The 24,644-nt window shown below is 56.6% G+C and overlaps 1 protein-coding gene and 1 long non-coding RNA gene across 5 annotated transcripts; one reads left to right on the top strand and one right to left on the bottom strand.

Annotated features, from left to right (window-relative positions):
- Nucleotides 1-1,902: 1,902 nt before the first annotated feature.
- On the bottom strand, nucleotides 1,903-16,616 carry LOC132214385 (uncharacterized). 2 transcript variants are annotated; one of them, XR_009448275.1, is made up of 3 exons: nucleotides 16,235-16,616; nucleotides 3,068-5,322; nucleotides 1,903-2,673 (listed from the first exon to the last, which is right to left on the bottom strand). It is a non-coding gene; the product is annotated as an uncharacterized LOC132214385 (long non-coding RNA). The 2 variants fall into 2 exon arrangements; XR_009448274.1 differs by lacking the exon at nucleotides 16,235-16,616 and adding an exon at nucleotides 6,310-8,221.
- Nucleotides 16,617-17,342: 726 nt separating this feature from the next.
- On the top strand, nucleotides 17,343-23,621 carry EMX2 (empty spiracles homeobox 2). 3 transcript variants are annotated; one of them, XR_009448273.1, is made up of 4 exons: nucleotides 17,343-17,896; nucleotides 19,805-19,989; nucleotides 22,133-22,695; nucleotides 23,258-23,621. XR_009448273.1 is itself a non-coding variant. In XM_059661558.1 (3 exons), the coding sequence occupies exons 1-3, from the start codon at nucleotides 17,494-17,496 to the stop codon at nucleotides 22,298-22,300; spliced, it is 756 nt and encodes a 251-aa protein (XP_059517541.1). In that variant the 5' UTR covers nucleotides 17,343-17,493; the 3' UTR covers nucleotides 22,301-23,621. The 3 variants fall into 3 exon arrangements, 2 of the variants coding, with proteins under 2 accessions (XP_059517541.1, XP_059517542.1); XM_059661558.1 differs by having other exon boundaries at nucleotides 22,133-23,621; XM_059661559.1 differs by lacking the exon at nucleotides 19,805-19,989 and having other exon boundaries at nucleotides 22,133-23,621.
- Nucleotides 23,622-24,644: the final 1,023 nt, after the last annotated feature.

Consider the following 24,644-nt stretch of genomic DNA (forward strand, 5'->3'; position numbering starts at 1 on the left):
GTGGAGTTGTCGCCATCGTCAGGATGACTTCTGACCCCTGGCTCCTGCCTGGTGTCTGGCATGCCTGGCCTCCTCCTGCAGCTTTTGCTCCTTGGCAGCTAAGAGTGGTTGGGCTGATTCTCAGGGGGCCCCTGGGAAGGGCACAGATCGGAGCGTTCTCAGAGGGTGTCATCCTGCCCAGGAAAGTCTTCTAAGCTCCGAAGCCATCCAAGGCATACGTTTGCCTGGTTCCCACAGTCTAGCTAAGTGCCTGGCACACAGCAGTTGCTCAATAAAAGTTTGCCGAATCAGTGGATGGGCTGTGAGAACCCAGGTGCCATCTCCAGTCCTTCTAGAGCTCACGCTGACCCGAGGCTGTCCCTGTCCCCACCCCCGAGACGCTTGTCCTACCGTAACATGATGTGCGTCCGTCTCTAGGACCTGCAGTGACCCAGCCCCTGGAGGGGCCACCAGCCTTATTTTCAGAACCAGGGGCTGGGAGAGCAGAGGCCAGCTTTATCTAAGGGATGTAGAACAAGCGGCTGCAGAGATGTGCAGGGGGATCTCCACACTTCTGCTCTCGGGGCCACCTTTCTAGCAGTTTCGCCAGCTTCCACATCCCCAAGAACTGGACTCCGCCGTGGCTCCTAAGGCCAGGGACCTTGCTCTCCTGCTTCTCCGTCCCAGCACCTGGCGGGATGCACGTGAAGAGATGCGGTTTCCTCCTGTAACAACTTGCCACAATAAAACTCAGAGCTTTCGGTAGATAATGATGTGATGGGCCATAAAGTTCCTCCACGGGAGACCCGGGGGCTGAGAAGACTTGCCCAAGGTCACCAAGAGACAACGGAAGACGTTCGGCCAGGATGCAGGAGCTGGTCTGTCTGCAGACGTCAGCCAACGCGAGGGCCAGCTCGCATGACTCGGCTTGGGAACCAGAGGGACCCTGTTGGGAGCCACCCATCACATACCAGAACCCCTGCATTGGCTCAGCCAGAGCCCAGTTACTGCTGGGAGAGGCATGATGCTCTCGTAATGAAGTCATATCTATCGCAAAGATCCTGAAGCGACTTAACTGTGAAATAATTACATGTGCCTCTGAACTGGGAGATCAAGGATTCCTATCCAACATCCCGTGATGCTCTTAAAAATAGGTTTCACTATAAACTGCAGGTGGGGTGGGGAGAGGCAAGATTTCCGAGCCAGGACACCGTGTTTTAATTCCACCTTTTATGTTTTGGCATCATCTCCTCTGTGTGTATACATCTCTCTGTAGACATTAAAACAACATTAAAGGAGATTAGAAGAGTAACGACTGTCACCCATACTCGGAGTGCTATAACTCGATTGCACCCACATGCGTGTGTCTCCTTGTTTAATTACACACGCAAGGCGTAAATGCACTCTCGCTGTCAGAGATGAACACTGTGGTCCGTAAAAGTGTGAGGCCCACACCATTCCTCTGCGCTCTTCTGTCTTCCCCCAACATAGTGTATCTTCCCAGGACTTCTCTCTGGTTTAGATCTAAGTATTCACGTGTAACTATATATTAGTGTGTGAATAAAACACATAAGCAGGTAGTGTTTATTTTAAACATTAATGGGATCATATTATGTATTGTTCTGGAATTTGTTTTTTTCTCCTTTTAACAGGTCTTAAAGACCTTTCCATGATACTAAAACTGGAGCCACCTCCATTTTTTAAAATAGCTGTACAGTTTTCTGTATAGCATCATAATGATTTTATATCAGTTTCCATTAAGGGACACTTAGATCACTTCCAATTTTTCAATATTACAAATAGTGGATACACACACACACAAACACACACACACATAATCTTAAGCTTCCTGCCTCTCTTAACTGGCTGATGACTCTTAAAATACATATATATATATATATATATATATATATATCAGAGAGGAAGGGAGAAGGAGAGAAATAGAAGCATCAATGATAACAGAAAATCATTGGCTGCCTCCTGCACACCCCACACTGGGGATCAAGCCCGAAACCCTGGCATGTGCCCTGACTGGAAATCGAACCATGACCTCCTGGCTCATAGGGCGATGCTCAACCACTGAGCCACACCGGCCGGGCCTGATGAATCTTTTTATTTACGTCAGCAGACGTCCTACTGGGGAATGCCAGCTCCGCAGGACAGAGGTTGTGTCTGTTCTCTTTACCGCTCCGTGCCAGAGCAGTGCCTGCTCAGCGTACGTGCACAGTAAATGTTGGTTGAATGACTACTTGAACAGCAAGGGGAGAACATAGCTGAACACCATTCTAGCGATGCATGCTTGTCTGAAGCCTGCACTTGACAGAGGAGTTTCTATACCCTCATCGCATTCTATCCTCAGAACAATGGTGTGAGGTTATTAGATCCTGCATCGTTATTACCCCCAACTCACCGGTGAGAACAGCATCAGGAGGGAAAAACAGGAGAGCTTATGTCTGGGCACGTTAAATAACAGTTGTCTAGTTTCCCAACTAGTCCTCCAAGGCAAGGACCGTAATTCACTAAATCTTTAACCCTGTTAATTACAGGTCAATTGCAAATTTCCTTACAAATGGTAAACGCACAAAACGGGCTGAATGAAGGAGTATGTGGCTTCAGGTGGTCCGATACCTCTGGGGGCACAGGGCCTCCTCCCCACTCTGCTTTCGAGACGGCAACCACGGGGTCCCCAGCCACCTCCACCACGCGGTGACCCGGCCCCCGGCCACCTCCACCACGCGGTGACCCGGCCCCCGGCCACCTCCACCACGTGGTGACCCGGCCCCGGTCACCTCCACCACGTGGTGACCTGGTCCCCAGCCACCTCCACCACGTGGTGCAGCCACCTCCACCACGTGGTGAACTGGCCCCTAGTCACCTCCACCACGCGGTGACCCGGCCCCCGGCCACCTCCACCACGTGGTGACCCGGCCCCGGTCACCTCCACCACGTGGTGACCCGGTCCCCAGCCACCTCCACCACGTGGTGACCCGGTCCCCAGCCACCTCCACCACGTGGTGACCCGGTCCCCAGCCACCTCCACCACGTGGTGCAGCCACCTCCACCACGTGGTGAGCTGGCCCCCAGTCACCTCCACCACGCGGTGACCGGTGTGGAGAACGGCCTTTTCTTTCTTCCCCAGGGTTGGGGTTATGCTTTTTCCTCTCTCACTGCTGGGTCAAACCGCCTGTGACATTCCTTCTCCTACGTTTCTCTACCTTCTAAGTTTTCTTTCCTTTCTCTTTGGAATTGCGAGTCTTGCCCACCTCGACTCCCTTCAAATAAGGTGAAAAGTCAAAAACGAACAACCAGCCCCAAGCATGACGGAGAAGTCAAACTCATGCCCTGACCGCAGTGAAAAGGGAAGACGTACAATTCCAAGTGGAAGCAGATCTAGGGCCCTTCCCCTTCCACGGGCCCCATGACCCCTTAGGGTCTCTCTATAGGTCTGAATCTAATTCCTCATCCCATCAGCCCTCAGGGCTTCAAAAACGTGTTTGTTTTCCTTTGCCAACAAGCACTCACTCTATTTTTCTGTTTTATTATAACAGCCTCGATCACAACACCTATATGATTTTTATTGCACTTATTTATTTACAAGATAGTCTTTTCAACAGTGAGCTGCTTGAGGGAAAATATCATGAGGTATTTTTCATTTTTAAATCCCAAATGCCAATATAATGCCTGGCAGCAGAAAGCTGGTATATTGTTTTTTATGGGGGAGGGGGAGAGAGGAGATTTAGTTTCCTCCCATTTTTCCATGGCACGCAACCACAATAATTCAATACACTTATGTTCCTACCAAGCTTAAAATTCTGTATTTTATGAGTAGGCATGCAATAGATTTTTGGGGGAGGACAAATCTGGAACCTTGACCATTATTTATAACACTAGAGGCCTGGTGCACAAAATTTCGTGCACTGCGGTGGGTGGGTGGGGGGGTGTCCCTCAGCCTGGCCTGCACCCTCTCTGGCTCCTTACTGCCTACCTGCAGCGGAGGCGGGAGAGGTTCCCACCACCACTGCTGCACTCACCAGCTGTGAGCCTGGCTTCTGGCTGAGCGGCGCTCCCCCTGTGGGAGCGCACTGACCACCAGTTTCCTAAGAAAGAAACTTTTGGGGTATCATCTTTATGAAAGTTAAGACCTTTGATCATCCTTCCTGACTCAAGCTCAGATTCTTGTTAGGCTCCCAGGCACCCCCACCCCTATCAGAAAATGCAGAGCATTGAAAAAAAGAGTCTGGCAGATGGTGAACCCCAGCAGGATCTTAAGATTGCATTGCCTTCTCAGGGACCAGCCCTCTTGGATTTAACGGCAGGCCTGCAAAGGGTGTTGGGTGCTGGGAGAAGCTGGTGTACTGGGGGTGGGACTGGGTGGGGGGAAGCCTGGTATCTCTTTCTGTAAAATTCTAGGTATTCTGTGTGGCTTGTCTTTTCCTTCTTCTTCTTAGGTCTTTTGCTATAATATTTGTTCAAGGTTCTTTTTTTATTGAGATATAAAAATTTATAGTAAAACACATAGGTCTTAAGTCCGGTGAGTTTTGGCAGTTGTATACATCTGTGTTACCATCACCCAAGTCAAGATATAGAGCATTTTAGTCCCCTTTCCCCCCAAATTCCCTGGCTCACCCAGAGCCCTCTTTCCAGTCAATCCTCTCCCAGGGCAACCACTATTCTGAATTCAGTCACAAACTTCATATAAACAGAATCACACATAGCCTGTTTCCCTTCCTTTATTTACTAGAATAATGAAACAAAAAGGAATAGACATAATCTAATTTCTTTTCTAAGATGTGGGAATTTAAGTGATCATTACTTTTTTCATATCTGGTCTAATATAAACAATAGATACATATAATTTTATAATAATGAGACAAAAATAAAGGTGTGGGTTTTTTTTTTCATGGAGGGAGGGGATGTGGCTCTTGTGGAGAGTGAATAAGTGAGGGCAAGGTACTTGGTCCCATCAGCTCAAGGTCAAAGACTCCTCAAGGCACTTCCTGCCTGGATTCTTGGTTATCCTTTTGGATATGGAACCCTTTGACCAAAGGATTCCTCCAACCTCAAGCTCTTCCCCTTGGATCTTAGCAAAGAAGAAACATCATCTAAAGCCAGGGTTAAAAATTCTATTAAAATCATGAAAAAAAACACATGATTAAACTTTAAACTTTTGATCCCACGTTTGGGTTTTAGTGAGGTGCACAAGGCAAATGGCTATAGAGCAGAATCTACAATTGCAGATAAAATCTACATCTACTCTATGGTCTCTGACTATATCATGTGAACACAGATAAGGGGCAACTTCTGGTTCTCTTTCCTTTATGGCTCCGCCACCCAGCTGGGTGCCTACATGGAGAAAGAATGGGTTATAAGAGAGGCATAAAGCGAAAGTTTTGAATCCTGAAATAATATTTGCAGAAACACTTTAAACAAAGAGAAAACAACCTAGCAATTTCACAACAGAAGGCAAGGCCTAACTCCGTTGGTTAAATGGTCCCATATGTGGTGTCTGCCGAGCCCGGAGGCTTCGCATGGGCCTGCCCGGGGCTGGTGCCAGGGCTCTGGGTGAGCTGGCCGGGCAGTGAACACATTGTTTAACCTCACTGAGCCCGTTTCTGCCTCTCTAATCTGGGGTATTAATGGCAATCTCCATCTCACTGGGTTGGTCGGAGAGGTGACTGAAGTGAAGTGTGAGGAAGGCCTCTGTAAACCCTATCCACGCCCTGATGCCAACGGTGTATGATCACTTCTGGGCGGGAATAAATGCCCGGGAAGAGTGTGGGATCCTAGGCTCTAGATCCTACAGTTTTTGACTTTTGGAGGGACTAAGCAAAGTTTTATCTCTTGCTTCACCCTATGGACTCCAACTTCCTCACTGGGGCAAAGGAGGTATTTTAAAGGAAATAAGAGATGGGGGCATGGGGAGGGGGTGTTGGGGTCTGACAGACCTGGGTTGGAATCCAGATTCCCACACTTCCTACCTGTGTGTGTGGCCTTGGGTGAACCCCTTAACATGTCAGAGCCTCAGTTTTCTCATCCGGAAAGTGGAAATGGACATACCTGAATGGATGGCTGGGAGGACAGGATGAGATAGACCCTTGAACAGGCACGTAGCACAGTACCTGGGACAGGTGCCATCCATGATAGGAAAGGTGTGTCACTCATGCAAGATGCCCTGGGGACGAATGAGCACCTCGCTCCCAGGACCCCTAAGCAGTAGCCCCTTAAAACCGGGATCATGGGGGCTCAGAGCAGGGGCAAAAATATGGAACTCCCACGCTAACACAATTAGAATGAAGTTTTCAGCCACTGGACACAGGCAAGATGGATCACCTGGATGGGGAAAACACTGCAGGCGGGCCAGATGTGCCAAGGCCGATCTGGGGGGGATGCACACCCACATGGTTGGCACTGGGATCCGCTCTGCATCTGAAGGGCTTGGCATCCTGTGTGTGTTCAGATGCCTCCCTTGCAGCCAGGCCAGGAGGCTGCCGCCACTGGGGAAGGGGAGGGGTCGGCAGTTCCTCTTTGCAAAGAGTCTGGGAGCCCCATCCCTGGACAGGGCAGGGAGGGCGCAGCCTGCATTCTTCATTAAAGTCCACAAAAACCTTTAGCGGAGGCTGAGGATCCGACTAGATCAGGGGCGGGCTTGGGGTTGAATCTGGGGTTTTGCTGCAAGTGGGGAGCCCAAACCTCTTGGTGAGGTTTTAGCCAAATTTCACTGTTTTGTTCTGCCAATGTTCCCCAGGTAGCCATTGGGAGGGGGCACTGCAAGAAATAAACGGCCCACAGCACTCTGGCGGTCGCCGGCCCCTCTTCCCCCTTCCGGAGGTCTTTCTTGCGCCCCTCCCCCACCTCAATTTCCCACCCTGACTCCCAGGCCTCCGAAGCAGCGCCTTCTGCGTATCGGTTTGTAAAGTGAGGTTATTTCTCATTTCTGAACCTTTAGTGGGCCACACCTGACTTCGATCCCCCCCCCTTTTCCTTTTTCCCTCCGTAAGCTGGATCTCTATGCGGCTCGGCTCCTGCCTTTTAAAGCAGCGATAGCGTAAGGACAACTGAAATCCCGACTTCGTTCTCCCGGCCCACCTGGCCCTGCCGTCGCTGGAGCGCCCCGCTGCCGGCTCACGTTAGCTCTGGGTCGGTATTAGGAGCGGATTGGAGTTGGGACCCCCTGATCTGCAGGCGCTCCGAGCCCCGCGCAGCACCCCCCGCCCCCGGGCGTGGGGTCAGGAGGGCGGGCAGCTGGAGCGGGGACCCGCCGGAGCCCGGAGCCCGGAGCGCTGCTGCGCCCGCATCGGCGCGGAGGCCGGAGCCCGCCAGCGCGGCGTCTGCAGCCCGGAACGCGGGGCGGGAGGCCTCGCTGCTCTCCCAGACGCCCCGGCGGAGCATATGCTGCGCTCCCAGATTCATTTTTAATTCATGGCACCGGTTTCGGGACCGTCCCAGGCTCTAAACAGCCGCTCTCCAAACCAAAACAACCAGCACAGCGCGGCGAGGAGGGGAGGCGGCGCCGCTGGGATCGGAGCGCGGTCTCCTCTGTCCCCGGGGACGGGCATTTGGAAACCAGGTTTCAGGGGGACCTGCTGTCCCTTTCCGCCCAGTGACCGCCCCCCGCCTTCCCCTGGAGCCGAAAGTGGACTCCGGGGTATTTGTTCTAAAGACATCGCTGATGTGACAGTGGTTTCGATTAGGAGTTTATAACGTTGCGTTCAAACGATCAAGTATGCGCTTGCAGGGAGATTAAAGGCGCCCCAAATATTTTTACACACACATATAAAAATGAAATATATGGAAATATATACCCAGAACTATACACAACATACAATACGTTAAATACGCAATATAATGCTAATGTAATAGAGGAACTAGCTGTTAAATACACGTTAAGTACTCCATATGATGAAACCATATAATACATATTAGGTTAAGCAACGGACAATACAGACGGGCTCTATGTATGTCATGTATTACAGGTCACATCTGTTTGCCCTTTGCAATAGTCGAGGTGCTGTAGGTCGGTATCACTGAGCCTCAGCTCAGCACCGGCACCTGGGAACAAGGAGGGGGGCGCACAAGGGTTCCCCCCAGGCTGTTGCCTGCCAGCCGAGTCCCTGCCCCTTCCCAGGTCCCCACCCGCCCACGTGTCTCGGGGTGGATGTGAAGTTTCCTAAAGGCCAGCTCGCCTCGGAGAGTTAGCAGACGATCTGTTCCTTACGGAGGTCACGCTCCAGGGGGGTAGGGCCCGGGGCACCCTCCCCGCGCACACCGCACCGCCAGCCCCGAGCCGGCTGAGCTGCCGGCAGGCCGGTCCTGGGAGCCGAAACCCGAGGGGGGTCTGTCTCCCATACATAAAGCGCCGTTTCCAACGCGGGCATCCAGAGGCCGTTTGGAAACTGAAAGGAATCTTTCTATGTGAGATTCTTGATCGCCGCCGAGGCCCTTCAGAGCTGCGGCTAGAAGGCGGTTAGGAAGCCCGCGGAGGGGCTGCAAGGGGATCCCGAGCAACAGCAAAAGGCACAGTGAGCCACGGCTGGTCACCGCACACACGCCGGCCATGGGAACACGGCTGCACGCGTTTACTCTCCTCCCCACGCCGGGGAGACCGGAAAACCGCCTTGACAGAGAAGTCACCCCAACGAATGACATCGTTCGAAAGGGGAAACTCTCCGTGGCCGACGCTGGCTTTGGGGCGAACTGAAACCGTGGCTTCTTCTCCAGAGGTGCCCAGGAGCGGAGCCGCACACGAATTGTCTGGAAAATGGAGCGCGTGTGCAACGAGCGCTCTTGTCCAGGGGGAGGCTCAGTGCCCTCCTCAGGGCGGCCGGCAGGCCCCAGACCCTCTCCGGACCCGCAGTTGCGCGGGGAGAGGCCGGGCGCACGCGGCGGGGAGCGCCGGCTGCCGGGCCGCAGTCCGTGGCCGGAGGCGCGCGCGCCCCGGTTATTTGCAGTCTCTTTAGCTCTCCATTCCCCGATCCCTTCCCTCCGGGCGCCCCGCGGCTGAGTGTTAGACAAGCCCTGTCGCCTGTGGGCTCTCACCTCAGAGTCAATATTATCTCAGATGGGCACAATAGACTGGAATGAAAAGCTAATATTGAACCAATGAGGTCCCTGCCCGCGCCGCCGCGATGCCACCCTTTGTTGCGCGGCCCTGGGCGAGCCGCTGGCGGCCGGCTAAGCGCAGGGCGACCAAGATCGGGCCTCTCCGGGTCCCAGCCAGTGGTGGGCGGTGGGGGGGGGGGCGGGGCACACCGGACCCAGTGGGGAGGTCTCAGAGGCCCAACCTGGCCTGATCGCTTGCAGGCTCCTGGAGGTCCCTTTGGGTCGCACTGGGCCTCGCCTCCAGCCGCCAGAGGCTGGCCGCGCAGCGGAGGGCTCCGTGGGGCCAGAGGGGAAGCACACACGGTGCATCCCTGAGATCTGCCGCAAATCAGGCAGCGGGGCCTGGTGTCCAAACCCCGGGAGTCAGGGGCCTGGAATGTGAGTGTGGCGGGGGAGGGAGCGCAGCTGTGGGCCCGGAGCTAGAGGACTTCTTGCTGCTCGCCCTGGGGGCAGCCTGGCCACCTTCTGGGTCCCCTGTAATGAATGGAAGGCCACCAGGCCCCGGAGGCTTGCAGCTGCCCCCTGGGAGGGGGCGGTCTGTGCACCCCTTGCAACGCCCCCAGCCCCTGCCTGGGGCTTCTGTCTCCCTAGCAGGGCGAAGGCAGGGCAGAGCTAGGGACACAGGTCAGTGGCCGAGGGGTCTCCTGCCGGTGCTGGCTTACAGGGGAGCTCAGGCCCTGCTCCTGCTTTCCGTGGGCAGAGGTGAGGGTACGGGGTGGGGGGAGTAGAAGGCAAGGGGGGAGCAGACACCCTTCGTGGGCACCAGGGAGGTTTCAGGGCTGCTTTGAGTCACCCACAAGAACAATGCGAGGGTGTGGAGTGCAGGGAGTCTTGGTCTGGGCCTTGGAGCGCCGGGCCATCCCCCCTCCTTCATGGCCTCCAGTGGCCACTGAGGGTCCTCTAGTCCCACACCAGGGCTTGGGCCACAGGAGGTCACTGCGGAGAGGTCTGAGCCTGGGAAGGGGGCCTGGAAGGCAGTGGCGGGCAAGTGACTCAAGCAAGCATGGGAGTTACTGGTAGGGCTGGCCTGCCAGGCCTCCCCACTGAGCCCGTTTGGGTGCCGCCTGCCGGTCAGGGCTCTTCACCCTCTTTTCTTATTGGTTTGAATGCAGGAGTCTGGCAACTGGGGGGGGGGGACGGCAGAGGGGAGGAGGGGCTGTCCTAGGATTCCCCCTGGAGTGACCACCGACTGCACGGCCAAGTGGTGAGAGTGCTTTGTGTAACCTGTCTGAGCCTCAGTATTCTCATCCGAAGAATGGGTATCCCAACCCCTTCCACACCAGATTGTGAGGTTCCCTGCGATCATGTGTATGAGCAAACATGCTTTTAAACGCTAGCACTCGGCACAGGTGCGTGGAGTTGTTCTTTTAAGTCTCCCCCACATCCTCCCCAGGCTTCAGGGAGTCCAAGAGCAAAGGTGCGCAGATTCCTTCTTTCCTCGTGTGGCCACAATCCCCTTTCTAAGAAAATGGGGCATTACTGAAAGAAGTGACACTTTCCTGAGAGGGGCTGATGGGAGCCAGCATTTCAGAAGTAACCCCTGGCGTCCAAGGTGGATTGCTGCTTGTAACCAAGAAGCTCCTTAAAGGACTGGACCCCGAGCTACAAAACCGGCAACTGGTGGTGGGAGCAGCTTCCAGTGAAAAAATGTGGGAGGCAGGGGAGTTGAAGGTGCGTCCCTTGCCTCCCTGCTCCACCTGCGGCCCAAGGCCGGTTGGAAGCCACCTTGTCTATCCCCGGGGGCACCTAGCAACGGTCAGTGCCCTTGTGGCCCAATGGAACTGCTACTTCTGGGGCTCCAGAGGGGAACTGGACAACCCACAATGGGGTGGGGGGCAGAGCAGGGGTTGGAGCTGTTTCCACCCTTGCCCTGCCAGAGCAAGAGCCCCCACGTTTGCGAATTCCTGCCTCTCTGTCTGTGTCTGTCTGTCCCTCGCTGTCCTTACTTGGCCCGAGACTTTCATGTGAAGGCAGGTGAGGCAGAAAGAGCTGGACCTAGAGAATCCCGACAGGTGTGAGGGTGATGACTTTCAACTTGATGCAGGAGGGATAATGTCAGATCCTGCGAGTGGCCCCACGCATCAGTGTGGCGTTCCTAGCTCTCCAAACCATAGACCTCCGGAGACACGGATGCTCAGAGGCTCCTGCTGACGTGCAGAGAAGGGCAGCCGGTCATCAGAGGCGGGGCTCAGGGCCCAGACTCTCCTGCTAGGGCTCAGCCCCCAGGACGAACACTGCACAATCACGTGCTTGATGTCGCAAGGGTTTCCCAGCGAACCCTGCTCCTATTCCACGGCCTCACCTCGCCGGAGAACCCAGATTGCTTTGGACTGACCGGGTCCACACACTCCAGGAGGAGGGGGAGGGTCCCCGGGCCAGTCTGGGGCTGTCGCGGCCTCCCAGTTGCGCGATCAAACTCCACCTCCGCAATAGCCACCAGGACCCGTCTCACGGCGTCCTCGGCCGGCCACGAGGGGGCGCGAAGCTGGGAGAGTCGCACCGCAGGACCCCAGCCCTTCGGACTCCACCCCAGGGCAGGCCGTTATGGGCCCATAGTTGGGCGGTGCGACCTGGGACCTCAGGCAAGGGACCCCATGTGCGCGGTAGCTAGCCGTCGCCCTGGCACAGGGGATCCTGACCACTTCGTCCTTTTTGGAGCAGAATCTGTCCCCGTTTTTTGCGTCCCTCGGAAGGAAGCCCGGCTGCTAGTGGAGCTGGAATTCTTGCGTGGACGGTGACTTCTGCAGCGGACAGTTGGCGCTGCTGCAGGGGGTAGGGGCACACTCCCAAGTCGTCCTCTCTCCTCTGTGGCCAGTGCGCCTTCTGAGACTTCCTCTCCTGGCTCGGACTGAGGTCCCGCCGAGAGGTTAGCCGCGGGGCGCAGCCCCAGCACACCCCGCGTGCACGGAACTCGGAATCTCGGCGGGTACCCTCCCCGCGCCCGGCCCTCGCCACTAGGCGCCGCTGCGCGCTCGCGGATCCGGGTCCCAGCCCGCCGCGCCCGCCTAGCGATCGGCCTCGAGGGAGGAGGCCAGATAGGGATTTGACATCACCATTTTCAAACATTTTTAAGGCTTTGATTTTTCTTTTCATGTTCTCTCCGCCGCCCTACGCGTTCCGTTCGGAGAGGCCGAGTGACTGGGAATCAGAGCGGGATGAAGGAGTTCTTAACCGGCCCCCAGGCCTCCCCATCCCAGGACACCTTCGCAAGCTTAGGGCCCGGGAAAGGGCTCACCCTTCACTGAGGTCCGTGCTCCCGCTGCCTGGCGGGCGCCGGGGCGGCCTCTCAGGACCGGCTCACCCGGAGGGTCTCAGCCGCTGGGAGTTGGATGGGACAGGGTGCGATCAGTGGGCTGGACAGCACCAGGCCATCGCCTAACAATCATCTTCAATGAATAGTGACTATGCCAACCATTAGCTCCCGTACTACTCTCAACAATTATTAAGATATTGATATTTCCCTTTCACGGATGAGAAGACCATCGAGGCTCAAGAGCGTGAAGGTCACACATGCAGCGATCCCAGGTAGCACCCCGTACCCCCGAGGCCCAGCAGGACTCGGGTCAGAGAGAAGCACTGCTGTTTCCTCCAAAGACAGGCAGCCTGGTGGGGAACCGAGAGCAGAAGGTTTGGGGCGATCCCCAGAAATCGTTGCCTTTCAGTGCCTCCCACTAACCAGGAATCCAGGCCTCTCTTGCCCCAACACCTCCTGGGGGAAGTCCTGGACGTTCAGGGAGCATGGAGATGCTCAGGCAGGAGTGCGAGGCCAGCAGTAGGTTCTGTTTGCACAACTTTATTATCGTTCAGCCTTTAAGTCCAGGAACAAGCCCTGGAGGTGGGTAGGTAACAACAACGGCAGCACCGTGACGGGAGGACAGGAAGTGACTTTTATTGCGGCTCACTGTGTGCTGGACACGGCCTGGCGCTCTGCGTGGCTTATCTCACTGGACAGCCCCGAGGGCCAAGACGCTGTTCTTTATTCCCATTTCACAGGAGAGGTCACAGAGGCCCAGGAAGGTTAGGTCACTGGCCCACGTTCACCCCTGAGGCCCTGACTATTTTGGGTGGGGGCAGGGTAATAAGGTGTAACTTCCATAGGGTAACAGTCACCCTTTGTGGGGCACAGTTAGTTCTACGAGTTTTGAGAAACGACTGCAGACATGTAATTACCACGAGAAAGGAGAGGGGTCTATCACTTCCCCAAAGAGGCCTGAGTCCTACCCTCCACCGCCTCGAAGGCCCTGCCATCTGGCTATATTTTTACAGGTGACAAAGTGGAGGTCCTGAGAGGTTGCCATGTTGCCCCAGATCACTGGGTCGGTCGGTCGGTAAGTGCCAGATCCAAGATGAGAACCTTCATTATGCGCCTGCTAGTCTGGCTGCCTGCAGAGTGTAGATTCCTGAGTCTACAGAGCCCAACCGTGGGCTTGGGATGTGGGGAAGGGGAGCCCCTTGCTCCATCAGGAGCCTCAGAAATCCCCCTCTCCGGCTACATGCTGCCTGTACAAGCGCTCACCTTTCTAGGGCAGCTAAGGAACAAAGAGGGGCTGGATTCCGCGAGGCTAAGCCACTCGTAATGTGAATGCAGCCGCGCTGTCGAAGGACCAGAGGCCAGAGGAGGCCAGAGTGTCCTGGGCCCTGGCTGCCTTCCACCCACCAGTCGGGTTAAGGAGTTACTCTCCTGCTTTCCTAGTTAATTCCCGCACACTCCCCCCGCCCCCCCCCAATGCCTGACACCTTGTAGGAGCCTCGGAGTGGGGGCTGCACAAACCTTCCCAAGCGTCTTAAGGCTGGGCGCATGAATTAGCATAGATTATCCAGCTTTCAGGGCCCCTGCCTCCCTGGAAACCCGCTTCCCCCTCATGGGGGCCCAGGAGAGGCTTGGGGCCAGTGATGAGGGAGGCAGAGGAACTGGTAAGTCCTGGTCCTGCCAGGAGGGCGGGCACTGGAGCCCCCAGCTGCCACACCCATGCCCACCTGCCTGACACCTAGAGTCCCTGGGGCAAACCTGACCCCTCAGGCAGGTTTTGTGAGGCCCTGTCAGCGGTCAGCAGAGGATGTTGCTAGCAGAGACCTGGCTGTGAGCTGCCTGGGCCCTCTGCCCCTGGAAGGAGAGGCTGAGGGGTCTGGGCTCCAAAGGGACTCCAGGCACATTCTGGTCAAAGAGGGCTAAAGGTTTAAGGGGGTGCCCACTATGCCTAAGAGCTCAGCCTGAGAGTTTTCAAAGAGGGGAAACATCCTTAGGAATCACACACTGTGGAGACACTGAAGGATGCCCTCAGGTCATCTAATCTTCTATTCCCACCAAGGTCACCATCACTAACTGCACGATGTGTGGTCACTGCCAGCCCTGCAGCCAGGCGGTGGCTTTTAGTGCCCCCCCCCACCCCCCGGTTTCAACGGGGAACCTAAGGCCCAGTTCGGAGGACCTTGGGGTGAGCCTGACCCTCCAGCCTTCCTGGAGAGCCATCCATGGAGAAGAAGGGGGCTACCTCCCTTCCACCCCAGGGTCCTACAGCCTGCCTGTGCTGCGTGTTTCTTTCTGGCACTGGAAATGGAGGGCTGACCTCCACCTCCCCTCCAGGCCGACTGGCTGGCCCAGCTGAAAGGCCTCCACCTTTTCAAGTAGCTTAGGGATCTCCGCAGGCCTGGCCTGGCGGGGTGTCTTTCCCTACAGCCTAGTGGAAGGAGGGGGGTTCTGAGCTACAGAAGATATTTTTGGAGGGTGGTGGTACAGGCCACTGCACCCCAAGAGGTTGGGTCGAACATCCGACAGACATCCTTGGGTGGGGGGAGGGGGATGGGGCTGAGAGGTCTGCAAAGCAAGGCCATGAGTACCCAATAAGGATGAAAACCCAGCCAGGACCCCTGCCCAGAGCTGGTGTCAGAGGTCTGCAGCCTGAGGCAGGGGCAGGGTTCTTGTGTGAAGGCAAAGCTGAAACCCACACCTGTCTGGTGTGTGAATGTGTGCTCGTGTGAATTTCCCAGGGAAGGCTGGAGGAGAGGAGGGGGCAGCACACAGGGCCTCGGTCCCCCCTCACTAAGGTCAGGCGCCTAGACAGTGCCAGAAAGCGCCCTCCTAACGCCTCTCTTGCCTGGAGAGTTTTCTGAAAGGGCTGTTTGGATTCCCTCACCCCAACAAACCATGCCTGTAATTAAGGAGTGGAGAAATGGACAGGAACACAAGTACACAGCAGGTAAAACCAGAGAAGGACAAGGGAGACGCAGGTGGGGAGGGAGGCAGCTGGGGAAGTGAGAGCCTGGCCTAAGAACTGGGCCCCTCCAAGGATAAATCTGGTGGCAGTTCTGCCTCCATCACAGGCTTCGCTCTTCTCTCCCCCCACCCCCTCCCCAATCGAGTTTTTCTGGGTCTCAAGGCAACCTAGTCACCAAACACAGGCATTTCTTCATTCTTAACAGCAATGACATGGGCTTCCAAGTCATGATTTAAAGGATGCCAGATTTCTTTTTATCATTAATTGTAAAAGTGCAAAATACCTGCTGGTACTTCATTTTTTGAAGAATGTAATTGGCAAAAAGAAGAAAAAAAAGAGGAAAAAAAGAGGCGGCTGATGAATAGATAATAGATCTTTAACCACCAATAAACAGAGAGCAGCGCCAGCAGCCTGGGGGATGTGATCATAATTATGCCACTGCGTGAGCCAATGGGGACGAGGGAACGCGGCCCTAAAATCATCCCAAAACCCAAGGCGAGCTCGAAAATGCGGACACGGCCTGGAACCGGAGATGCGATCTGCAGTCCCTCGCTGTGAGCCCTACGTTTGCACAGCAACCCGCCCCCGGGACAACAGATGGCAAAATAATAATAGAAATAATAACAACAACGGCGACAATAATAATTATAACACTAACAAAATAATAACGACCACGGAATGATAACAGTAGCACCTCACAGCCTCTCCCCCTGACCTTGGAGCCTTGGTCCCAGATACCACGGAAGAAACTGTTTTGGGGAAGGAGGTGAGCACCGTCCCAGAGACAGTGAGCCTTGGGGGCGAATAGGAAGCCCGCTGCCCCGGCAGAGCCGTGGACTCCGTCTTAACTTGCAAACAGGAAAGCAAACCGGATCGCAAACGCAGCGACCCCGAGACCCCGAGGCTGCACGAGGACCCCCACTCCCCGGTTCCCTGCTCACCTAGGAAAGGTTGCCATGGGTGCGGGTTGAAATGACCAAACGGTTCTGGTAGCCCTCGCGCAGAGCCAATCCCCGCCCGCCCGCTTACCCTCGCGGTGCTCTCGGGGCGATCCCAGCTCCCCTGACACGGGGCCGCGGGGGCGCGGGGGCAGCAGCAGCAGCGGAGCGCTAGGCGCAAGAAATCGGAGCGCCTGTCTGTCCGTCCGTCCGTCCTACCAGCTCAGGCTCAGCCGGCTCGGGATCCGGGAGGCCGCTGCGGAGGCTGCGCCGGCCGGGGACTCTGCAGGGACCCGGGTGCCCCGGAGGGAGTGGTGGTGGTGGTGGTGGTGGAGGAGGAGGAGGAGGAGGAGGTGGCAGAGCGGGAGGAGGTGGGGAAAGAGGAGGAGGAAGAAGAGGAGGAGGAGGAGAAGGAAGAGGAGAAGGAGGAGGAGGAAGAGAAGCCGAAAGAAGAGGAGGAGGCGAAAGAGGAGGAGGAGAAGCCGGAGTGGGAGCCCCGGGAGCGAGTGAGCGGGGAGCGCGGGGAGAGGGTGCGGCGAGGCCGGGCGGCCGGGCGGGCGCGGGAGGCGAGGCCGAGGCCGCGGCGCCGACTCCGTTCCGCTCTCGGCCGGGATCCAGGCCTCCGGGTTCCCAGGCGCTCGCCTCCCTCTGACGCACTTTACAGAGTCTCCCCCCTTCCACCTCAGGGCGAGTAATAGCGACCAATCATCAAGCCACTTACCAGGCTTCGGAGGAAGCTGTTTATGTGATCCCCGCACTAATTAGGCTCATGAACTAACAAATCGTTTGCACAACTTGTGAAGAAGCGAACACTTCCATGGATTGTCCTTGGACTTAGGGCGCCCTGCCCGCCTTTTGCAGAGGAGAGAAAACTTTTTTTTTTGCCTCCCCCAAGAAACTCCCCCCCCTCCTCCCTGTTTCTAACTCCGATCCCCCCACGCCATCTCGCCAAAAAAAAAAAAAAAAAAAAAAATTACCCCAATCCACGCCTGCAAATTCTTCTGGAAGGATTTTTCCCCGTCTCTCCAGGTTGGGCGCGTTTGGTGCAAGATTCTCGGGATCGTCGGCGTTGCCTCTCCCTCCCCCTCCCCCCTCCTTTCCTTTTTCCTTTCCTTTCTTTCTTCCTTTCCTCCCCCCACCCCCACCCCAAACAAACAAGTCCCCAATTCTCGTCGGTGCTCGCCGCGGGCAGCGGGCGGCGGAGGCAGCGCGCCACGGTCGCCGCGAGCCGGGGGCCCCGGGCGCCAGCTCCGCGGCGCAGCATGTTCCAGCCGGCGCCCAAGCGCTGCTTCACCATCGAGTCGCTGGTGGCCAAGGACAGTCCCCTGCCCGCCTCGCGCTCCGAGGACCCCATCCGTCCCGCGGCGCTCAGCTACGCCAACTCCAGCCCCATCAACCCGTTCCTCAACGGCTTCCACTCGGCCGCCGCCGCCGCCGGCAGGGGCGTCTACTCCAACCCGGACTTGGTGTTCGCCGAGGCGGTCTCGCACCCGCCCAACCCCGCGGTGCCCGTGCACCCCGTGCCGCCGCCGCACGCCCTGGCCGCGCACCCCCTGCCCTCCTCGCACTCGCCACACCCCCTCTTCGCCTCGCAGCAGCGGGACCCGTCCACCTTCTACCCGTGGCTCATCCACCGCTACCGGTATCTGGGCCATCGCTTCCAAGGTACGTGCCACGTCGCGGGGCTGCCGCGCGCCGCATCCCGCACAGCCTGGGCCTGCTCGGGGTGGGCGCCGGGCAAGGCCCGGGTGGAGGTGCCTCCCGCGGCGGGCCGCGAGCCCTCGTGGGCAACTGGGCGGCGAGGAGCGGGGCGCGGTGTTGGTCCCCGGCTCCCAAAGCGGCGGCCCGGTTTGGGACTGGACTGCGGCCGCTGGTGGTTCCGAGTCCTCTCGGGTCAAGGCAGGCGGCCCAGGAGCCCCAGACCCCGCGGGGTGCCCATGCTCCGCGTCTTCTCGGCGATGCCCTCGCAACCTTGGCTCCAAGACTGCGCTCTACCCTGTTCGCCACCGGCTCCGCGTCCCTTCCGCCCAGACCCGTGACTTCTCGTTCTCTGACTTTCTTGGGGCGGCAAGGGGACCCGCGCGCCCGGGGCAGAATCAAGGGGTTTGTTTTTTTCACCGCGCGCCAGGGCAAAATCAGGGGATGTGTGTGTGTGTGTGTGTGTGTGTGTGTGTGTGTGTGTGTGTGTGTGTGTGTTTTCCTGCTTTTTGAAGGCCCCGCAGGGGCGGGAACCCGCGCGGATTGAAACCGCCGTCGCTCGGCCCTTTCCATCCGGGCGCCGAGCGGCCGCGTCGGGAAGGCAGGTTCCGTCTGGGTTTTGTTTGTTTATTTATTTACTTATTTTTCTTTTAAGAGAAATGAGCCGAGTCTCGCCAGGGCTGGAGAAAATTCTGTTTGCGTGTTTTCCTCTCTTGCTATTTCTGTTTGTTTGTTTTATTTTTCTCTGGGTGGGGGTGGAAGAAACAAAGTTAAAACTCCGGGAAAAGAGGCGAAGAATTAGTGTAGCGCTGGGAGCCGGGAAAAGACCGACCCCCCGCGGCCGCGGATCGATACCCAGCGGCTGGTCCATTCATTAACCCTTCGCGTTCCTGCCCGAGTTCAGAACCGGGTACACGCCACCCCGCCCCTCATTTAAAAAAACAGAACAAAAACAGCCGTTCCCTTTCCTCCCTTGACTAGATAGGCCTCCATTCCAGCCTGAACTGTGGGTTAGTTTTTCTTCGTTTGGGCTTTTAGTGAATCCATTTCCCACCCGAATGAGAAAACCCCAAACTCTTTGGCTTTGCTCACAAAGTTTAGGGCCCCCTCTCCGCATCCTCTGCCGGCCACGCTCCTGGCCCTCGCACCAGGCCCAGGGCAGCCGTGATCCTCCGGGGTCGTGGATGGTCCCCTCGGGCCCCCTCCGCTCACTAGCTCCGGGGTTTCGATCCCTTTGCCCGAGTCTCCCCGTTCTCTGGAGCCGGGAACGGGAGAGCCGGGTCTTGGGGAGGCAGGAGCAGAGCGCACCCGCCGGGACATTTCGGGCCCAGTCGGGCTGTAAAGACACGCCGGGCCTCTGCACTTTTCCAGAGGGGAAAAACTTAAATGCAGAATTTAAAGATAAGTCCCCGAGAAAACTCTGAATATTGGTCCGCTGCCTCGCCGCCCTGGGTCAGAGCTCCCCGAGAGCTTAGAAAGAGGAGAAAGCCGCCGTTCCTTTGGGTCGTGGGCTCCCACTCCCGGGTCTGTCCCTGGCGCCCCCTCCTCTGCCCTGGGCGCCCGGATCAGAGGTGGCGAGGCCCGCGCGCCAAGGCGGCTGATGAGTCCACGGAGGTCAGGAGCCTGGGGACTGGCCCAGCCGGGGCAGCTGCGGGGTGGCTGCCGCACAGGTAGAGGCCGGCGGTCTGGGTGGTGCAGCTGGGCCGGTGCCTACTACGCCGGCCGGAGGGTACCGGACCCACCCGCCAAGCCGCCGGGGCTACGCACAGGCCCGGAGCGTGTCCCGCCAGCCCGTCTCCTGAGAAGCGCGCGGCCCCGGCCAGGCCGGCGCCCCCCACCCCCTCCCTAATGGGACTTACGTTGTGTCCCCCGCAGGGAACGACACAAGCCCCGAGAGCTTCCTTTTGCACAACGCGCTGGCCCGAAAGCCAAAGCGGATCCGAACCGCCTTTTCCCCGTCCCAGCTTCTGAGGCTGGAACACGCCTTCGAGAAAAACCACTACGTGGTGGGCGCCGAGAGGAAGCAGCTGGCACACAGCCTCAGCCTCACGGAAACTCAGGTGAGTGGGGCCCAGGCGCGGCGACCCCCACCCCAATCTCGGGACCCACGCAGCTGGCACACAAGTGCTGAGCTCAGAGAGGGCCGTCGCCAAAGGACCCGGGACTTGGTTCCACGCCCCCCACTCAGGATGTAGACGTTTCCAGGTGCCAGGCTTCCTTGGTCTCCAGATGGGACCGCAGGAGTCTACCTGCCCCAGGCGCTGGGGAGAGAGGCGGGGGGCGGGCGGCCTGGATCGCTCCTGCTGTCCGCTGGACTTAGCTCCTGGCTAACACAGTTGCACTTTTGGGGAAACTTTTGGCGAGAGTCTGGGGACCCGGCTGGGGTCCAGAAAGAGGGAGAGAGCAGTGGGGGTGTCGGAGTGTTGGGTGTGGGAGCTGGAGAAGTCTGGGAATTGGTTAAAGGCAAGTTCTGTGCGAACACAGACCCCTGCTCACACCGGTTACTCCTCACGAAGGGATCTGAGAGTCGGAAGGCGGAGGCCGCATATCGTGGGCGCGTCCCTAAATCGGAGAATCAGAGCTGCGAGGCTGCGGCGAAGGGACAGGCCCTGCCTGCGCCGCGGGGTCCCGGCTCTGGCCGGCCCAGGGGCGGGGAGGGGGCTCCGGGCTACAGTAGGCGCTACTGTACGCGGAGCCGCAGGGTGGGGTCAAGAGTTCCCGGCAAACAGTAACGTTTTCGTGAGGATTAAGTTGTAACAGTGTTTCTGGGCGGTGCAAAGTGGTCCGGGCTTTTGTTTTAAGACGTTCCCCCGGACAAAACCGAGGAGGGCCTCTCGGGTAGGTGCGGGGCCGGCACCAGGCGCGGCCGGCCCGGCTGATTCATCCTGGAGCGTCGAGGCGGCGGTGGTCTTTGTCCGCCTCGCTGCCCACGCCGCCCGCTGTCTTTGTGTGCGTGTCAAGCCCGGAGCGCACGGACGCGCGCCTTGGGCGAGCGCCGGGAGAAATGAACCGTCCTCCCCTCAATTAGCAAACTCAAAGCAAATTACAGTCAGCCTTGTTCCAGCTCCGCTTGTTCACGGGGCACTTGGGGGGATTGGGGCTATTGGGGAGAACGAGCTGGGACCTGGGCTGGACTCTCCGAGGAGGGAGTGGAGCCGACCTCAGCGGCCTGTGGCGGTGCGATCAGGTCCGCGGCAGAGGAGGTGCGGCCACCTCCATTTTCCTTACCTGCACCTCACCAGGTGGGAAGTTAGGGTGGCCTTACTGTCTGGTCTGGTCACTGGATAGAGACCCACTGCCCAGGTTCCCCAGAGGGCGATGGGGATTGCAGCCCCAGTAGTAAGTCCTTTCCTCATTGCTCCCCGGACCTCTAGCAGCCACTCTGAGGCCAGGCTGCCAGAGGAGCCTCCTGCTAAGGGATGTGACCAGGGTGGGAAGCTGGCCCAGCCCTGTCTTGGGCTGGTCAGGAGGGGGCAAAAGAAGGCGCTCTCTCTCCCCTCTCCTCTGTCTCAGTTTCTTTCTTCCCCTCTGTCCTGAGGTCTTTCAGAAGCTTTCACTTTTGAGCCTCTTTCCCTAACTGCAGTGGAATAGCTGGGTTGGTCCCCAGGTTGCTGCACCCTGCGTCCCTCCTGGCTGCCTCCAGCACCCCCTAGCACCCACTCTCGCTCACCTGCAAGAATCCTGGGCAAGGAGAGGGAAGCTCAGGCAGACTTAACTGCCTACCCAGGGCCCGGGCCTGGCACAGGAAGTGCTATGTTTAGGCAACGCCCGGAACCACACAGAAAAGAGAAAGCACATTGGGCCCTGCAGGGAGCTCGGGCAGCTGCAGCGGAGTCTTTCCCGCACGCCCGGGCTAGGGAGAGGGGGTTCCAGACAGGTCGCTTTTTGCTTTTCTTAGGATTTTTATAGGGGTTTCCCTGGCTTCTCTTCTCAGCGGACTGAGTGTGTCCCCTTCAGGGCAAGGTGAGCAGGACTGTGCGCTGGGGTCCCGAGCCGGGAAAGTGACTCGGGTGACCCAGGGCGGGGAGCCCGGCTTCCGCAGCTCCGCTCCCCGAAGGGAGGCTGTGCACAGGCTGCTGTGGGACGCGGGACGCGCACGGGCTGGGACCTGAGCGTCTCGGACGGACGGGCCTGCCGGGCGCAGGCAGAGGTAGGAGGGCGCTGTGGAGGAACTAACGCGCCCCTTCTGCGTCTGGCCCGCAGGTAAAAGTATGGTTTCAGAACCGGAGGACGAAGTTCAAGAGACAGAAGCTGGAGGAAGAAGGTTCAGATTCGCAACAAAAGAAAAAAGGGACGCATCACATTAACCGCTGGAGGATCGCCACCAAGCAGGCCAGCCCGGAGGAAATCGACGTGACCTCGGACGATTAAAATCACCACCCGAACCCCACGGAAACGGACAGAGCGAGCAAAGCAGAGGACAGGGAGAGGCGGGGAAGGAGAAAACACCCTACAAAACAAAAACAAACCGCACACACACATTCGCCGAGAAGGGGAGAGGGAGTCGGAGGGACGGCGGAGAGCGCGTCGCAGACTTTGGGCCGCGAGGGCGCAGGGCCCTGATCGGAGGCCGCGCCATGATGGCAGAGGATGGAGGCTCCTTGATCAACATGCAACCCTTGTCTAAAGAGGCAGCTGAGAGAGAGAGAGAATGAGAGAGAGAGGGAGAGAGAGAAAGAGAGATCTAAAGGTGGCAAAGCGGCAGGCGCTCTGACAAGGGGAGCTGTCAGTCAAAGGCCCAACCAGCGAGACAAGATGATTGGCAGGTATTCCGTTTATCGCAGTCCGACTTTATTTTTCTTTGTAAAAAAGATAATAATAATGATGATAAAAGGAAAAAAAAAGCAACCAGGCACAGGACTTTTTATTTTGCACTTCACAGTGTTCCCCACCCACCCCCAGTCTTTAAAAATAATCAGTAATGATAACGATGATCGAAATTTCATATCCAGCCCCATCCCACACATGTCCAAAAACTTGAATTGCATGTAGCAGTTGTTGGGCGAATGGTGTCTAAAGACAGAAAATGAATTGTAACTTTCTTTTCCTTTTAAAGACAGGTTCTGTGTGCTTTTGATTTTGAGTTTTGATTTTCGAGAAATGTGCAGTCTGTAAACACGTTTTGATATCTTCTGATGTCAAAGTGATTGTGAAAGCTAAACTAGTAGGCTCAGCGATAGTGGTCCTCTTACAGAGAAATGGGGAGCCGGATGGGGGGCTGGGGGTGGCTGGGGAGGGTGCCCACAAGAGGAGTCAGGAATTGTGTTGGAAAAAGAAATACCTAAATTAATTCTATTTCTTGGACATTCCCTTTCCTAACATCCCAAGGCTTAAAATCATGAAGCAAACTCCTTTTAGTGGTTGGAGATATTGGCTGAGTTCAACCATTGACTGCAAGGCCATTCCAAACTTTAAATGGATCGATTGCAAAAACCGAAGGACTGTAGTTAGCGGGGATGATGCTAAGTGTGGCCAAAGACATGGCGGCAAGTTTTCAAGCACTGAGTTTCTATTCCAAGATCATAGACTTACTAAAGAGAGTGACAAACGCTTCCTTAATGTCTTCTATACCAGAATGTAAATATTTTTGTGTTTTGTGTTAATTTGTTAGAATTCTAACACACTATATACTTCCAAGAAGTATGTCAATGTCAATATTTTGTCAATAAAGATTTATCAATATGCCCTCAGAGTAGTTGTCTTGGGAAACCAAAGTCAATTTTTTTCCGTAAAAAGTATGTCCAGAAATTTGAGTGTGGTCCTTCCCCAACTAGGCTCAAGAAACCCAGCCTTCCCACCCCCAGAAGGGCCAGACTGATGGATTCTTGGGCATTTTAAAAAGAGATGAGGGTGGAAAGGGGAGAGGATTAGGAAAACTTAAGTCCTTCAGAAAAGGGATGGGAGAAAAAGTTTTTCCAACCAGACCATCGCCCATTGCAAGGCCTACCGAGGGAGTTTAGTTTCAATGGCAGGTTAAAAATGCCTACTTCTTGCAACCTCTCGAGTCAGCTTTTAAAAATCTAAACAGATAGTTATGTATGGAAGAATATTCCTCCGGGATTGGGGAAAACACCTTGCCGAATCGGAACCCTGCGACTTTGAAACTGTTTTTTGACTTTTAAACCCCAAAGTACAAATCTCTCTCTCAATCTCCCCGTCTCTCTCTCCTCCCCCTTCTCTCTCTCTCTCTCTCTCTCTCTCTCTCTCTCTCTCTTTCTCTCTCTCTCTGCTTTCTTCCTTTCCTGCCCTCTGTCCCCCGTCCCCCGAGGGTGCTAAGGCAGGCCCGAGGCCCTCAGCAGCCTCATACAGGGAGCGAGCGTCCTGGGAAACCTCCACCTCTGGATTTCAACATTCAAAGTTGTAACCAGTCTTGGAGGAAACTTCGCTCCCCCGTCCTCCGTCCCCCCCCCCTCCTGGGTTACGGGTTGTTTGTGCATGCTTCATTTGCTTCTTATCCTGATAGGCTGCATTAATCAGTTTTATTTCCATTGATAGAGAAACCTCGTCTGCTCTGTTCGAGCTACAAAGCGTCCTGCGAGCTTTTGTGAAAGTGCAAATCAGTTTAAGCAATTATCATACCAGGAATATGAAGGGGAAAGAGGAGGCCTTGCCCAGTGGTCTCCTTTAATCTCTTAATCCACAGATCCAGGGGGGCTGCCTGGACATAATTTAGGACAATCTCCCCACCCTTTACACTGTGATAAGGCCAAGTTAC

The sequence above is a fragment of the Myotis daubentonii genome, chromosome 13, assembly GCF_963259705.1.
Source record: "Myotis daubentonii chromosome 13, mMyoDau2.1, whole genome shotgun sequence".
NCBI classification, from domain to species: domain Eukaryota; kingdom Metazoa; phylum Chordata; class Mammalia; order Chiroptera; family Vespertilionidae; genus Myotis; species Myotis daubentonii.

Bases quoted from the DNA above. Each gene is read 5' to 3' on its own strand.
- EMX2 (XM_059661558.1), top strand. From the start codon at position 17,494: ATGTTCCAGCCGGCGCCCAAGCGCTGCTTCACCATCGAGTCGCTGGTG. The intron at 17,897-19,804 runs GTACGTGCCACG...TGTCCCCCGCAG, and splicing joins TCTGGGCCATCGCTTCCAAG to GGAACGACACAAGCCCCGAG. The intron at 19,990-22,132 runs GTGAGTGGGGCC...TCTGGCCCGCAG, and splicing joins TCAGCCTCACGGAAACTCAG to GTAAAAGTATGGTTTCAGAA.